At 44.4% G+C, this 17,371-nt stretch overlaps 1 protein-coding gene across 5 annotated transcripts in view; it reads left to right on the top strand.

The window, feature by feature from the left end:
• CYFIP2 (cytoplasmic FMR1 interacting protein 2) overlaps window positions 1–17,371 on the top strand; it is a 123,958-nt gene that overhangs the window by 80,631 nt on the left and 25,956 nt on the right. For all 5 annotated transcript variants that reach the window (XM_072824361.1, XM_072824360.1, XM_072824362.1 and 2 more), the window contains 3 exons: window positions 4,629–4,772; window positions 6,095–6,185; window positions 7,300–7,430. In XM_072824361.1, the coding sequence (XP_072680462.1) occupies window positions 4,629–4,772; window positions 6,095–6,185; window positions 7,300–7,430 (366 nt within the window). The remainder of the gene's footprint in view (window positions 1–4,628; window positions 4,773–6,094; window positions 6,186–7,299; window positions 7,431–17,371) is intronic.

Below are 17,371 nucleotides of genomic sequence, written 5' to 3'. Positions count from 1 at the left end.
TGTGTGTGTGTGTGTGTGCGCATATATATATATATATATATGCACATCTATGTCACATTAAGAATATGGTTCTAATTTCTGAATCCAGATTGTTTATTGAGATCTCATAAAGTTAGCTATTTTGTGCAGTGTGATTTGAAACAAGCTTGATTTTAAGTGAGATATCTTAAATAGGGTACATAATTAGTTTCTAAGGCAGGCCAGTTGACTGTTACCTGAGTCAACAGGATTGGTTTAGTATAAGAGATGTGTAGCAAGTTTCCGATGTCTTAAGTCATATTGCCTTCCTGTTTTTCTTTGCTAAACCTCAGAAAATGGCCAGGCTCCCATATTCCCACATTTTCTCAATAGGGCCCAGCCTCCTATTGAGCCAGCAGGTCAGATGGGTGCCCTCCGGGGGTGTGTGTGCATGCACTTTGCAGCATGCATGTGTGTGTGTGTGTTTCCTCTTGCATGGGTGTGGTGTATTTTGGGGGTGAGGGGAGTAAGGGGAGCTTATTCACTTAGGAGGACTTGAATTCTGCTCATTTCACACTGATCCTTCCTGAGCTTGGGCCATCAACTAAGGCCTAAATTTTTGGTCTAGACCAGGATCCAAGACTGATGATACAGGAATGGCAACAAGGGGCCTCTTATGTGCGCTGCCCGGTCTGTGAGAGGAATTCTTTACACTGCTGTGTGTGGTAAAATAATCCCAAAATTATTCTCCTTCTCTGCCGAGAACTGGGGAAGCTACTGAACAGTTTCCATCTACTTGAACATATTTTAATTTGCACTTGCCATGAGTGTGAAGGGAAACGTGCTACTTGGGTAGGAACGAAGGTTAAGACTGCCTTGGAGAAGTGCCCAGGAAGCCAGCACTGCAGCAGAACGCTCTGCAGGGAGAGTAAGCACATCTATCCAATGAGTGCAGGGAGATCTCCCTTCTAGCAACAGTTTCTCAGCCTCCACTGGGGCACTTCTAGCTGTGAGGGCCTCTACCCAACACAGTCTGATGTTGGACACCATTTTATAACATAATCAGTATTGAGCAAAATCTGCTTTTTTGATGTGTTCTATCAGCTAGTCCAACTGTGACCTCTGTCACACCCCCACGTGGGACGTACGGTGGGTTTTATAAAAATGTATCCAACATGTGCACTCCCCTCTCCACATTCAGAGAATCGTGACTGTAGCCAGAGCTGCTGCGGGACATTTGACCAAGAAGTGGTATTGTTTTAGTCTTTACTTAGCAAATTATCAAAGTAATATTAATGGTGGTTATTGGAGCGAGTGCTTCCAGTGTGCCAGGCCCCACGCATAGTGTTTTATGTATGTTATCTCATTTAAACTTCCAACAGCCAGGGGCGCCTGGGTGGCTCAGTTGGTTAAGCATCTAACTCTTAATCTCTGCTCTGGTCTTAATGTCAGGGTCATGAATTCATGCCCATGCTGGGCATGGAACCTACTTAAAATAGCAATAATAAAAATAAATAAATAAATAAACTTCCAACAACCCTATTGGAGTTCATATTATTATCTTAGGAGAAACCATGGCCTAGAGAGCTTAAGTACTTTGCTCAGAATCATCTAGTTAGTAAATTTGTGGACCTAGGATTTAAACTCAGGTATACCCACCCCCAGAACCATCCCCTAGAATCAAAGCAAGACAAAAACGTCCAAAAAAAAAAAAAAATGTAGTTGATTGCTTTTGTATCCTTCAAGGATATCCATTTGAAAGCTCCCTGTTGCTCAGAAATTCCTTTCATAGGATATTTGAGAATGGATGAAGGAGAAATGCTCACAGCTTTACTGGGGGTTCAGAGAAGAAGTCCAGAGTGCCTGGTGTGGGTGGGGAGATGAGAAGGTAGTTCTACAAGTCAGTAAGCTCTGTCACATGCCCTTAGCACAGCCAGGTCATCATTCTCTTGTTCCCGTGCGGGCTTGAGCTGCAGCCCTTTTCAGGAGAAAATCCAAATCATGGTTTTGTTTTTTAATCTTTGAAAATAAATGTTGGGAAGTAAATTAGGCTATGGTATAGCCCAGTAGGTTTTTTAACTTACTTTTATACTGAGTTATAATCACATACAGTAAGATGGCAGTCTTAATCAGTTCAGGCTACTATAACAAGAATATCATAGATTGGGTAGCTTAAACAACATTTATTTATTGCCTAGAGGCTGGGAAGTCTGAACCCATGGTGTTGGCAGATCAAGCGTCTGGCATGGACCCACTTGATGTTCTGCAGAGAGCCTTCTCGCGGTATCCCACATGGTAGAGGAAAAAAAAGAACAAGCCTTCGTTTGTCTTCTTACAAGGGCACTAATCCCATTCATGAGGATTCCATCATCATGACTTTAATTACCTCCCAAAGGTCCCATTCTTAATACCATCACAACAGGGGTTAGGATTTCAACAAATGAATTTTGAGAGTATACAACTATTCTGTCCATAACATACACAGATCATAAGTGTACATACAGTTTCATGAGTTTTGACAAGTGTATACAGCTGTGTAGTAAACAACCCAAGCAGCAAGTAGGGCATTTCTCTTACCTAGACAATTTTCTCCTGCCCCTTTCTCATCAATCTCCTTCTCCAACCAGGGGTCAGCCATGGTTTGTTTGGTGTTTACTGTATACTCCTCATCCCTAGTACTGAAAACAGGAGAATACAGAATAGGGCTTTGATAACAGGACCAGAGCTAAAATGCACTCACTTAGGAGAATGAGCATCTCCCTCACCTCACCCTGTCCCAGCCCTGTTTGATAGGTGGACTATTCCAGAGACACTAAAACAGTTCACTTTCATATACAGAAAATTATATGGCCCAGCCTGGTTTCATGATCGACTAAATCAAACTCAACAATCCATACGTATACTTCCATGATTTCTTGAACATTGACTTCGGCAAACATCATGTTTTCAATCTTACATATTTCCTGCCCAACATAAGCCTTTCCTGCCTCATAACATTTAGAAATCTCTAGTAACTACATAAAGACATCCCTCCCTTAGGTTAAGTAGAATTTACTGGGACAGCCCATCAGTGTTGAGTGCAGAGTACTGCTCCTCACATTCCAAGCCTTACCATATGTAGGCATTACCTTACCAAACGAGCTAATATTCAACCTGCTGGATGCAGGGGTATTCTGATTCCTCACAAATTCTTATTAGTGGGTCCTCTAATTGTGTTCTTCATGTATCCGTGTTATTAGAGAGTACTATAAATGTGATGCTTTTTTCGTAAAGTTTAGAATTCATATATAGTAGAACATACTTACCGCAAAGCCTAGACTGAACATAATTAAGTCTTCCTTCAATGGCTCCAAAGGGAGTTGAGAACCTTACAGTCCTCCAAAAGCATCATTACAGTTCCTATTTAATAGAATTTCTAATTAGCCAACTAATAGAAAATTTCAGCTAATAAAATATCAGCTGTGGTCTTTACATATTTGCATGTTCCATGTAGATTTTTACAATTCCAGATAGGATACTATAGTCGGAACTAAGTTTTGAAGTGACACCTTATCTAAAAAACTGGATATGGTTTCTAATAGAATTCAGCCTCCGAAGTCCACCATTACATACAGAGGGGAAGAACGTGGGCTTTGGAATCAGACCTCTCTGGATTCAGGTCAGGGCTCAGTTATCTAAGGACTGTGTGACCTTGAGCAAGCTACTTAACACCCTGAACCTCAGTCCCCTCATCTGCGAAATGGGGCCAGGAATTGTCTGTATGCATGTGTTTGTTGTGAAGATTGAACGAGTACACACATGGAGGGCTTCACAAAGCCTGGCATGAGGTCTTCCATAAATAGCAGCATTTCAAAAATGAAGTCAACCATAACTTTACCGTCTCACTGACTGAGTGAGACCAAATTGGGGCCCTATATTTTAGTCACGTATTCCCAGACAGAAAAATATCTTAAGCAAATTTCATGAAATCAGTGAAGGTGTCTCATGGAGTCTAGAGGACAATGGTGGTGGCCCCCAAAGAGCAGTCAAATGGAGCAACTGCTCTTGTCTGTTTCCCATAGCAGCTTCCATGACACCTTTTGTTTGGACTGCTACTTGAAAGGTTATGAAACCCCTGATTTAATCCAACACCCTCATTTCATAGATGAAGAAACTGAGGCTCAGAAGAGCATTGGTGATTCGCATGCACTCAGCACAGGTCTCCTGACTCCCAGGCCTGTGCGTTCTTGGGACCCTGCCCTGTAATAAATGGAGACAAGGAACAGTAGGAGACAGTATTAAGTCAGCTACTGAGTTCCCACATGGTTCTTCCAGCCAGTTTCTAGTAACAAAGATGTCTCTAGAAAAAACAGAATCATCTGTTTTACCACTACCCCATGCCTCAATTTGTCAAAGTCCTGTTTTGTGGGTGGCAGGAGTGCCTGTAAAAAAGATACTTGCCTGGAAGCTCTTTCTCCTCTTCTGCTGGGGAACTGCTGTTCATGGAGTGGCTTTCGGGCCATCCTGCGGTCACTGGCCACACCTCTCTCAGTGACCGTCTTCTTGCAAACATATTCACAGGGGTTCCCAGTGAGAGATTACAGATACCAGGCTTTTGTCCCCCAGCAGGACTCATGCCAGCACCCACTTACCTCCCTGTTTCTTATTTTGCCACAACCTCTGTTTTCCAGCCTCTCAACATTGCCTACAGCCACATCTACAGCTCCTATAGGAACTTTGTGGGGCCCCCCCACTTCAAGACCATCTGCAGACTCCTGGGTTACCAGGGCATCGCAGTGGTCATGGAGGAACTGCTGAAGATTGTCAAGAGCTTGGTAAGGAAGGGCCTCAGTGAGGCCTGGGTCATGCCTTGAGCTCTGTGCAGAGGAATCACCCTAGAAATCCTGGGCCCTTATGCCTGGGTTCCTCCTACCTAAAGCTCTGTAACATTTCTGTGTACTTCTGATCTTGGGGCTTTGCCTCTCATTTTTTTACCTTTAGGGCCTACTAATTACTGTTCATACTCTCCTCCCATGCAGTGTTTTCTAATTAGAGCATCACAAATCCATGACATATGTGCCACCATTTCCCTACCCTGTGCTCACGGCAGACATCTCTAATCAATCACCATGCTTCTTCCCTTGGGGTTTACTGCTCAACACTTGCAAATACTGCACTGGCCTCAAGAGAATTCTATATTCATCCCAAGTATGATCATCTGAACCTTTATTTAGTTCTCCATGACACTGCTGAAGCAAAGCTGAAACATTTAAACCAGATTTTCCTGAAATGTGGAGTTGACAAAAAAGAAGTAAATGAAATAATGAATAACCTTGCCAGAAATAGGAAACAGCATTCACCTGCTAACTCCAGGCCTCTGAAGTAATGTAATGGATTATGGGTGTCTGCCTCGGACACAGGAGGGATAAATGTGCTATGTATTTTCTGTGTTTAAATTTGGCTAATGTGTCTCAGTCTCCACAGCCCCTTGGCCCATGACATTTCAGTCCTGGATCTTATGGAAGCAGCTCAGCCCCTGGAAAGACCCCATGCCTAGAAATTGCCCTTCTGAAAGTCTGTACAGCCTGGAGTGCTACTGAGACAGCTCCCTTTCTGTCTCATAAAGGCCCATTTTTCTGTATATGTATTTTTCTGAGAATGGGGCCATGCGCCACCTTTAGAAGGGGACCTACTCTCCTCCCAAGGAACAGTGCCTCACTGTCTCATGCAGCTCAGGCTGCTATAACAAAATACCACATACTGGCTTCAGCAACAAATGTTGATTTTTTCATAGTCCTGGAAGCTGACAGTCCAAGATCATAGTGCCAGCATGGAGTGGATGGGGGGTACAGATGCCTGCCTTCTCCCTGTGTCCTCACCTCTCTTGTCTCTTCTTGCAAGGGCAGGAATCCCATCAGGAGGCTCTATTCTCATGATGTAATTACCTCCCAGAGGCCCCATCTCCACACCAGCACATTGTGGGGGGGGGGGGGGTTCAGTATATGAATTGGGAGGGGGCACAAACATTCAATCTATGACACTTGCCCACAGGCTGCAGCAGAACCCTGTGTACCTCAGTAGCCCATTATTTAGTCCAGAGATGTACATATATAGCAACGGTGGATCGTTCAATCATGCTGCTCTTTTCTTTTGTCAGCTCCAAGGAACCATTCTCCAGTACGTGAAAACACTGATCGAGGTGATGCCCAAGATATGCCGCTTACCCCGACATGAATACGGTTCTCCAGGTGGGCAGTGGGGCCCAGGAGGCAGAGGGTGGTGATAAGAAGATAATCTAGGCCCATCCCATGGTGGGCGGCAGGGCCCCACCATCTCCCCAGGAATGTTGGCTTCCCTATCATGCCAACAAGCTGGCCCAGCACTGGGTCTGTGTCCTACCTCCACTGCTAGCTAGGTAGCCTTGACCCATTTTTAATCCCTCTGGGCAATAGTACCATTTTGCCCAGGGAAGGCAAAGGATGCATGCTGGAATGCCTCACAGGCCTACTGGGGAGCTAGGGAAGATAGCAGTTGCGAGAGCATTTGTGAGGTTGCTTGTAAATGTCTTTTCTAACTTAGCACCTCTAGGGTCCCTTCCTCCCTCTGCCCATTTGTGGGAGGCGGTAGTATAAGGCGTTGCAGGTGGTGGTATAATTGACATTTCCAAGGTGAATCAGGAAACAGGAGTTTTGGCCACTCTGCCTCTGGGCAGAGAAATCATTCTTTCCTTCCCTAAGAATGAATGGCTCAGAGACTGAATCTGGGGACTGAAGAATGGGAAAAGATGGAGGCTATGAGTTGAGTTTGGAACCTGGTGTTTTTTCCTAAAAATCAAGCTGTCAGGTGTTGAGTGTGTGTGATTCAGAAGAAAAGGGGCTTGCACTCAAAAGCTCTGGTTTTCAATCCCAGCTGCCCACTTTCTAGCTGTGTGATTGTGGGCATGCCACTTACCCTCTCTGAGCCTTATCTGAAAATAAGAGTAATAGTGCCCAGTTCATGATATTGTTATGAGTATTCAGTGAAAAGCTGTAGAAAAGTGCTTAGCACAATGCCTAATGCTTATAAATGTTCATTCCTGGCATTATCAAGAATTCAGACAACTTTTTGGAGGGACTAGGAGAGATCCAGGGATACTGTATTTGTATATGTTTGTTTTATTCCAAAAAACGATTTGGCCAGCCTCCTGAGCTTTCTGTAGTACTGAGCCCTGAAAGAACTCTCACCCCTGGCCCACATAGAGAGAGATGTGGGCTTGGTTTTTTACTCTCCCGCTCAGATCTGGGACTGTTGCTCAGTCAGTACTTCCCATAATCCCGGCTGAGCAGGGTTAGTTTCCCCACTAACTCTGCCTTCATCCCCCAGGAATCCTGGAGTTCTTTCACCATCAGCTGAAGGACATCATTGAGTATGCAGAGCTCAAGACAGACGTGTTCCAGAGCCTGAGGGAGGTGGGCAATGCCATCCTGTTTTGCCTGCTCATAGAGCAAGCTCTGGTGAGTCGTGAGCCCAAAGCAATTGGAGCATCTCCAGGCTGGAAGGGACCCCTGCCCCAGCCAGATACTTGAGGCCCTTCTACTGCATCCTGCCCAGAGGCCCTGCAGCACAGACTCGTGCTCTTCCAGCACTGGGCACGCACTGCATCTCCATTCTGCCTTCAACAGCTCCGACCATTTGAACCCTGGGAGGAACACAGGCATTCTGTCTAAAGCCAGGGCCTGGGTTCCTGTCCCAGCCCCACCTTCACTAGCTGCAGGATCTTGGCCACCCATCGAAGCTTAGTATTCCATCCATTCATTACACAATAACTGCTTGGCCGCCACAAGCCAGGCACTGCACTGGGGGACGTAGCCGTGGCCAGTCCCAGCCTCAGGTCCTGGACAGTAAGTAGCAGGGAGATTTATATTGAATAAGTATTTACACAGAAATGCTGTGTTTACGTTACAGCAAGTGCTATAAGGGGGGCATGCATGGTTTCGTGGGAACATTAAACAGTACCTAGTGTGGTGCTGGGGGAGAGGGAGGACTTCCCTGAGGAGGTGACTGGGAGAATGACCAGGGATTGATCTGGTGAAGAACCAGGAGTGACAGTCCAGGGTGAGGGAAGAGCATACAGTGCTCTCTTCATTTATTATGAAGCAGCCATTCTAACCCACAGGGTAGTTTAGAGGCTGAAAGGAGGCAAAGCTTGGAAAGCACATACAGTAAAAAACTAAATAACTGGTCAAGGTTATCATGATGGGTAGAGGCTTGCCACCTCCCAGGCCCACACAGACCCAGCGCACCCTTTAGCTGCCCGACCGCTCATCTGGCCTCACCTCCCTCCTGCCTAAGTCCCAGAGGCTGCCTTCCCCTTGTTCTCCCCAATGCTCTCTGCTGCCTTTTCCCCTCCATGTGGGGGTTCCACAGCCCTCCAGCCATGGGTTAACTGTGCAGGGGAGCAGGGGAGCACTAGAAGGATAGGGAGAGGCATAATCCTCAGGAAGCAGTGGGAAGATCTTTCAGCATCCATGAACTCATCCAGCACGAGGGGATTGAGCACCCGCCTGTTGACTACTGCAGCTCTAGGTTATGGGTGAATGGCCTTGGGTAAGGGAGACAAATTATTACCATTCTTACTCCAGAGAGGCAGATGACTGGAGAAGTAAACAAGCAAAGACTGGGCATATGGAGGGCGGTACGTGCTGTAAATGAATAAAAAGGAAAATAGGATAGAGTGATGAGTGTCGGGAGGGACAAGCTGATTTTGGAGATAGTGGAACTGGATGTCTTTAAGAAAGGGAAAGAATGGGACACCTGGGTGGCTCAGTGGTTGAGCGTCTGCCTTTGGCTCAGGGCATGATCCCGAGGTTCTGGGATTGAGTCCCACATCGGGCTCCCTGCATGGAGCCTGCTTCTCCCTCTGCCTGTGTCTCTGCCTCTCTCTCTGTGTCTCTCATGAATGAATAAAATCTTTTAAAAAAACAAACAAGGGGAAAGAACCCTGGAATGAGCTGGAGCAGAAAGGCAAAGGGAACAAGCTAGTAGCTGAGGAGGGAGCAGCAGGTAGCTGTGGTCCTGGGCAGGTAGCCCCATCCTGGGCAGGTAGCCAGGGTCCTAGGTGGGTAGGCGCAGTCCTGGGCAGGTTAGCCGCATGCTGGACAGGTAGCCTTTGGAGTTTCCTGAGGTGGAGAGTAAAGGGGTTGGATTTGAAACCCCTTTCAGCCTTGGGAGAGGCACTAACCGTAAGCAGACTGAGGCTATGTGCAGCTGCGCAGGCCAGGGGTCATCCTGGAGGCAAGAGGCACATGGAGAGGGGAGGAGGTGAAGCAAGAGGAGATGCTCAGAATAAGAACCCCAGAGAGTCCTGCTTCTCGTTGTCTGTATGAGTGAGCAGGTTTACTGCCTGCCCATGGTCCCCACCTCTACAAGGGACATGTCCCATCTGCTCTCTCAGACCCTGCCCCCATGGAAAGGCTCAGAAATGCACACAGTTTCGCTTTCCCTCCATAAGGAGTAATTGCCTCTCTGTTCCCCTTTAAATAGACTCTCGAGACAGCTAAGTGTTCCTCTTTATGGTAACAGGTTTTGAACATGGTTCAGTGGCCTGAGTTGCCATGGCAACTTAGCCTTCCGAAGTCACAGGAACAAGATGGGTAGGAAACACTGCTCTGTTCAAGGCTGCAGGATATGAGGAGAGGCTCCAGGGGCACCGGAACGAGTGGAGGTGGGGGAGGGTTGGCCCCAGAAATCTTGGTGCCTGCGTGTCTCCTGTGAGCACCTTCTTTCATAAGGAGCTGTAACCCAAGAGCTGAGAGCACCAGTTAAGCTTCTCCTGCACAAACCCCAAGAAGTGGACTATTTATTGAGGGGGCTACAAGGAAAGGAAAATTTTTTTCCCAGGCACACCTGCCAGGGTGGTCACTTGCATATATCAGTGAAGACAAGAGGATGCTTAGGACCAAAGACCTTCAGCGCTGACAGAGGCCTTAATGGTTTATGTTCCTGCTCCCTCTCTTCACGCATGAGGAAACGGGAACCAGAGAGGGTCCTCTCGGGAGGACTCACAGCCCATCAACAGCAAAGGTGGAAGAAGGAGAGCAGGGGTTCTCAGCACTGATTCCAGTCCCAGCAGAGGCCAACATAGCGAGGAGCAGGGCTCCACAAAGCTGTGTACCATGGTTTCAGTTGACAACTGGGGAGATCCACAAGCCAAGACGATGCTTTTTGAGTTAGAATGAGGCATGACATCTAGACCATTCTAATTAAAGCGGGGCACTAATAGCAAAAAAAGAAAGTAAGGGAAGAAGGAAGGAATGAATGGAGGGGCTTTAATGGCCATCCACAGAGGATGGACTATTTAAACAGTGCTACATCTGTTCTTATGGAGGACTCTGAAGCAGTGAGAAAGGACAAGATGCTCGAGTAGCTTTGTATATACCCACATAGAAAATGTTGAAAGATTACTAAGTGAAAAAAGAACAAATTGCAGGACAAAACACATAATGATGCCATATGTATAAAATAAACTAAAAATAAAACCCACAAAAATAACACTGTATTGAAAACAAAGATCTAGGGGGAAAAAAAGGATACCAAGGATACCAGAAAGTTCATTTTCTCTAGGTATCGGGGGTCGACAGGGGCTTTCATTTTATCTGGAATGTCTAATATTTTGCAGGGAAAGTATTTTCATGCATTATGTTTGAACTGAAAATTAATTCAAAAAATAGTAGGACATAATAATTATAGATTAATAATAACAGAAAAACTGGAAAGTACAAATAAGAAGTCTTCTGCCCATTTATCTCGTGTTGTCTTTCTCTAATAGATTTGCAGAGTTCCTCGTTGTAGGTTCCGTATTGCAATTTTTGCTACAAATACCTATCCTTCTGTGACTTGCCTTTTTGTTTTAAAACTGAGATTATTAATAGATCATTAATTCGTAGGTAGAGGGAATATAAATTGAAAAGATTGATTACCTTTTCAAAGGTATTTTTTTTTTATTCTCTTTAGGTTAGGTGCTTGCAAATACTTCTCAAAATTCAAGGTGCGTGTTAGTATAGGAACCTCTATATCTGTCAATCAGGTTGTTTGCTTGGTGTTTTTAATTAAGGTCTAACGTAAATAGAGTAATACATGGAATATGCAGTATCGCCCTGTATGGATTAATTGAATCATTCATGTTACTGTGGGTGGGTGTTTACAGAGTGATGCTATTATGAATGAAGATGCCATGAATGTTCTTATACATTTCTTTTGGTGGATCTATGCTCTCATTTTTATTAGATTTACTTACCGTGTGGTAAAATGGCTCAGTCAGTGTGTGGATAGATAATACCGAACAGTTTTACAAAGTGATTGTGCCAATTTGTTCACTCATTCAGCAGTGTAGAAGAGTTTTCATTTCTTCACATCCTCATGAACACTGTCTTTGTCTGTCTTTTCCATCATAGCCATTCTGGTGGATGCGTCATGATCTCTCGTTATCGTTTTGATTTCCATGATGACCACGGATGCTGGGCCCCTTTCCAGACGGCACTGCCATTTGGACAGCCTCTTTTGTGAAAGGCTGTTTGATATTTTTGCCTGTTTTAAAATCCGGTCATCTTTTCCTTATTTATCCATACATATTATTGATATATTGTGGATACATGAATCATCAGTATATTTCCGTTGTGTGTGTTTTGATAAACAGAAGTTCTTGAGACTTGATATATTTATCATTCTTTCCCTATCTGTGGTTGGTGCTTTTGTAGCTTGTTTAAAAAAATAACTTTTAAAAAAAAAATAACTTTCCTATCTAAAGTCATGAAGATGTGTTATCTTCTAAGTGTTTTACAGTTTAGCATTTTGAGGCTTAACAGACCTTTAAGTCTGTTCTCCACTTGGAATTGCTGTGTGTATCTAGTGGGAGGTAGAAATCCAGTTTCCTTTCTTCCCTGGTTGTCCCAGGGAAGAGACCTTCTTCTCCCCACTCTGCGGTGGTGGGGCTGTGTGCGTCACTGATCAAGCGTGCACACAAAGGGTCTAGACGTGGTAGCCTCTTAAATATTTGTTGAGTCTAGTCTGAAATGAATCAGCATTTGTCAGGTATCTATTTATAAGTTCTGTTATGTTTTTTAAAGGAAATTCTCTTATTAACAACTAGTATTTCCTCTAGCATCTCCTACCCTGAGAAATCATAAAATTGTCATCAGGGAAATACTCCACAGTCGCCAAGTTTTTGCTCAAATTTTGCATAGTTTTGGAACCATCAGCCCATTGTTCGTTATGCCGACATACACCAGAAGAGGGCCCTGTTTGTTCATGTGAACGAGCGAGGGCCCATCCCTGGGAGGAAGACAGCCTTGTCTGTCTGCCTGTCTGCCTTTTATGGCAGGACCTTCCATCCAGGACTTTAGAGTGTTCCCTGCCCTGGCCCCTGTTGTTTATTTCTCCTGTCCTCCTTAGAGTTGGGTGGGCCACAGTCAGAGTCTGGGCAGCCATGAAACCATCGCTTCTCGTACAGGAGGCGAGGAGAGTCCGGGTCTAAATGCACAGAACCAAATGCCATCCAGGGCAGCTTTCACCACCTTGGCACTGCTGGCAGTTTGGGCCAGATAACCCTTTACTCTCGGGACCTGTCCTGTGCATTGTAAGATGTTGAGCAGCACCCCTGGACTCTACCTTCTCTCTAGATGTTAGTAGCACCATCCCCAGTTGTGACAACCAAAAAAGTCTTCAGATACTGCCTATTATTCCTGTAGAGGACAAAACCTCCCCCTGTTGAGAACCACTGATCTAGTGCAATCCCACATTTTGCAGCTAGGAAGCCAAGGCCCCTAGAGGGAGATGACTTTCCCAGGGTTACAGCTAGTGCGGGAGTTGGGGTGAGAACCCAATATCCTTAGAGTTAGCATACTCAGGGACAGAGGGCTGCTCTACAGAGCCTTGCAAATTGCGTTGTTGGTTTTTGTTTTTGTTTTAGTTCCAGCTCCACGTCTGACCCTTCTATCTCCTGCTTCCATTTTATAGTCCTTTCCTTTAATTTTGTTTTTCTTATTGCATAACTGAAAGAAAGTCATGGCTAGAAAACCCAGAAACACAGAAAAAAGAAAACAAAAACCACATTGCCACGCTAAGATAGCCACTGTTCACATTCCAAAGGATATCCTTGCAGATGTCTTTATGTTCCAGCATATTAATAATTTTTTCATAGATTTTTACTTTGGTTATAAAAGTAACATTCACCGAGATAGGAAGAGTGGTTACCTGTGTGGGATGTGATGGGAGCAGGAGATAGGGGTCTCCCATTTTTTATTTTACACTCTAAATTATTGTTTGGCTTTAGTGCAATAAATATTTTTGCTTCCTTTTCCTTAAAAGGAAGTATTCACACATTTAACAAATGTAGACCATCTTGATGCATGGGAAGTAAAGAAGCAAAAGCCCACCCTTTAGTGTCCATCTCAGACCTTTGCTCCATATTCCCACCTATCCTTGATTTAGGGTAATTTTTCCCATCACCCTGACAAAACATCCCTCTAGCTACTCAGGAGGTACATCCTACACCCAGGCACAACTAAGCAGTACCTCTTGGCCCATCTGCAAACAGTGTATCTTCCAACCCAGACTCAGAGCCCAATGGTGCAATAAGTGAACAATGAGCCAGGCTTTGTGGAAAGGAGTCACCTCAACTCACAGTAATCCCTGTCCTCTACATGGTTTTATAGTTTATTTTTTGTTTTTGTTTTTAAGATTTATTAATTTGAGAGAGAAAGAGAGTGAGAGTGGGAGGGAGGGAAGAGGGAGAGGGAGAGAGAATCTCATGCTGACTCCCTGCTGAATGCAGAGCCCAACTAGGGGCTCGATCTCATGACCTATGAGATCACAACCTGAGCCAAAACCATGAGTCAAACACTCAACTGACTTTGCCACCCAGGTACCCAAGGCTTTATAGTGTTTAAGTATTTTACATTCTTTTACATATGTCCCAATCTGAAAAACAAACCTGCTAGCTTCATCACCATGTCAGGTACCTAGCAAACATGGTCTGACAGATGAGGATCACAGCTTCTGTAGACATACCCCCATGGGCCAGGCGGTGTGTGGGACTCCAGGACTCAGAGGCCATTGGACATGATCCCTTCCCTAATGGCACCCTTCACAGTCAACACCTTCAGTCTGCAGCATAGAAGGTTAGCTGTCCAGGGGGTAGGCAGGATGATCTCATAGCTTTTAACTCTTTACTTAAAAATTAAGAAAGAAACTAAGCCGTCTTGTATATTAACACACTGTTAAATTATAGCTATCCAGAGTTGATCAAGTAAATACATGTCAACTGGGATGTTTGCTCAAAATTGTATTGATGAAAAGCGTGTGGTCCAAAAAGTTTGGAGACCACCAGCCAAGATCCACAACCACAGAGTGATACGGGTATAAAACAGTGGAAATAGGGATCCCTGGGTGGCGCAGCGGTTTGGCGCCTGCCTTTGGCCCAGGGCGCAATCCTGGAGACCCGGGATCGAATCCCACGTCAGGCTCCCGGTGCATGGAGCCTGCTTCTCCCTCTGCCTGTGTCTCTGCCTCATTCTCTCTCTCTCTCTCTGTGACTATCACAAATAAATAAAAATTAAAAAAAAAAAAAAAAAAAAACAGTGGAAATAGGGAGGAGGGGATGATAGGACAGATTTCTGCATGAGGGTCATTTTTGTATCCTCTGCACCTAACACAAGTCTCTTTATGGCCTAAATGATGAGGGGAGGGACATTTAGCTCAATTCTAGATGACAAGTAGAAACATCCCTGTTTATACCCCAAAGTCTTTCAAGATAGCACCATTCCATTTGAGGCAGAGACTGTCAATTACCTTCATCCAAAGCCACCCCAATCCTTGAAACATGCCGTGTTTGTTTCATTAACCTTGCCAGTAATTGCCAAGAGATCAGAGCCTCAGTCATCCAGTTCTGCACTAATGACTTTTCTATGAGGATACCCCATTGGATAGGATGTCTGGAAGCTGAGGGCTCAGGAGTCACAGTGCAGCTTGCTCTCCTGCATGTTGTTGGAAAATGGACATCTGCAAACATCCTGGAGGTGGTGTAGTGGTCCCACCTGCAGCTGCTTAGTACAGTTGCTCAGAAAGCTCTTTAAATATCCCGTGTCTGTCCTTCATCCTGCTCCAAGGAGGCCCTGGCTAAAATGCCAGGCCAGAAGCTCCACACTCGATTCCAGGGTACAGCCAGGGTGGAGAACCCCTGATCTACATCTTCTTAGCCAGCATTTCCAGAGATTACTCATTGAAGTGTTGTCATAATTGATTCTTGCCATATCTACAGACCACTAGTCCTCTTGTTTATAAAACAGTTGTATTTAAATTGACTTTTTAACTTAAATTTATTTTAAAAGGAAACTTCCATTAAAAAAAAAATCATTAACTCTTGCCATCATTAGAAAGCAACCAAAAAAACAAATTCAATTAAAATTAACCAAACTCATGTAATTCCAGCTGCTACCAGCACAGGCCATTGAGTGTAAGGGCTGCTCTCTCTGTTAAAAATGGAGATTAGCAAATGTTAGAGAGGTGATAAGATGTGTTGGATCCAAATGGAGACTTTCTCACTAAAGTTGTCAGAAACTGAGAAGGAAATAACTTCCTCACCGTGACTCACTGTTGTTAAATATCATTTCCCTGCATCCCCAATTCCCACCTTTTAGGAAGTGCCAGCCTTGGAAGACATTGATGTGCTCCAAGGGGAGGGGGCTGAGCTACGTTCTAAGCCTGTTTCTTGGCTGTAGATCTTTCCCAGCTGACCAGACATGATTCTGATCCAGAGTAAGAATTATTTTTCCCCTTGACAATTCAGAGGGGAGCGGAAAGAGCAGAGGTGAGACATGGTAATATACAGCATTATTCAAGTGAGGCGGAGATTGGCGGGGAAAAGACCACACACACACACACGCAGATACACAGAACCAGATAAGGTTACTGATGTATTTGGCCAGGTTTACAAAGAGCTCCTGGAAGTGAGGGCCCCACGGAACAGGAGCAGATGGAATATATCACAGTTGAGCTTTCCACTGCACCTGGAATCCCAGACCAGGGGTGGAAGCTGTAGCTCATATTTGCTGTACAGAGCTGGCTGTGGGAAGCCTAATTTGTTGCCTGCTTCACAGGCCCTGATCTTTGGGGCTTAACATCAGCATGCAGGAAACACTTCACAAGCCATCTATGCGTATCCATATAAGGGAATGTTTAGAATGCTGGGCTCTGGTTAGGCCCTGTACCCCACCCCCAAACACACACACACTCTTCCCACCAGAAAACCAGAGTTTTCTGAGAGCCTCCAGTTCCCAGCTCATTTCTGCACCCTCACTTGACAAGGACAAAAACATAAAATATTAGTGTTAGTGTTACTGTTTTTTGGTTGCCTCAAAACTTAGAATGTTAGGAAAATACTGTTTTGAGTTTAGTTTCACGATTCCCTTTAGGTGATGGGCCAAAACTAATACATAGTTTTTCCACCCAGACATGGAGCCTAAAGGTAATGTTTAATGCTGTTGAATGTGAATCCGATCTGTGTAGGATCACATTGACACTGTTTTTCCTAAATGTGTATCCTGAATCTGTATGGTATCTATTACACAAGAGAAACCAAGTCCTCAGTTAGCCTCAGGCTGAGTGAGTTGAGAACGTGAAGTTTTGTGGTATTTGATGGAACTCCCTCATGGTCAGGGGTTTCTAGCTGGCTCAGTCATTGGAGCATGCGACTTTTGATCTCAGGGTCGTGCGTTCAAGCCTCATGTTGGGCAAAGAGTTTACTTAAAAAATAAAAAAAATTTAAAAGAAAACTTAAATCAGTAGTTAAAAGTACTTCCCCAAAAAAACTGAAAAGGAAAAAAAAAATCCCTCATGGTCCAGGAGTTTTAAGTAACATAGCAAAGGAAAATCTTAAAACTGAAGCTAATACAAAAAATAAAATACTCCTCCCTTGAAGAATTTTTATGAGGGTCCCTTAAAATAAAAGATTTTTGTGTCCTGATTCCAAAACCTCTTCACTTTTACTTGCTCTGTTGATAGGGCAATTTCATAGTAGGTTTTGGTTCTTATTAATCATCTAATGATCATTGCTCTCATAACCATGAGGTGTCAGTAGTTGTCCTAAGCAGTAGGAGTAACAGGCATTAGTGTGGCACTTGATAAGTGCAAAAGTGACCTAATCGCACTGGTCACTCTCACGCTCCTGCCAGAGAGAACCCCATGCAGAAGCAGAAGCACAAAGCAGGTCCCGAACAAGAAATTCATGGAAGTCCTTTTGTGTAGAACAATCATGCTTTTTTCACACTTTAGAAAAATCATTATAGTTGAATGCTGGTTCCAAAAAAAAGGCTATAAGAGGAACGTTTTAGAGGCAACTAAGGACATTTTAGTATCAACTGTATCTTAAATGATATTAAAAAAATTTTTTAATGTAGGC

The sequence above is a fragment of the Canis lupus genome, chromosome 4 (genome assembly GCF_048164855.1).
Source record: "Canis lupus baileyi chromosome 4, mCanLup2.hap1, whole genome shotgun sequence".
Taxonomy (NCBI): Eukaryota; Metazoa; Chordata; class Mammalia; order Carnivora; family Canidae; genus Canis; species Canis lupus.
This window is presented reverse-complemented; position numbering and strand designations above follow the sequence as displayed.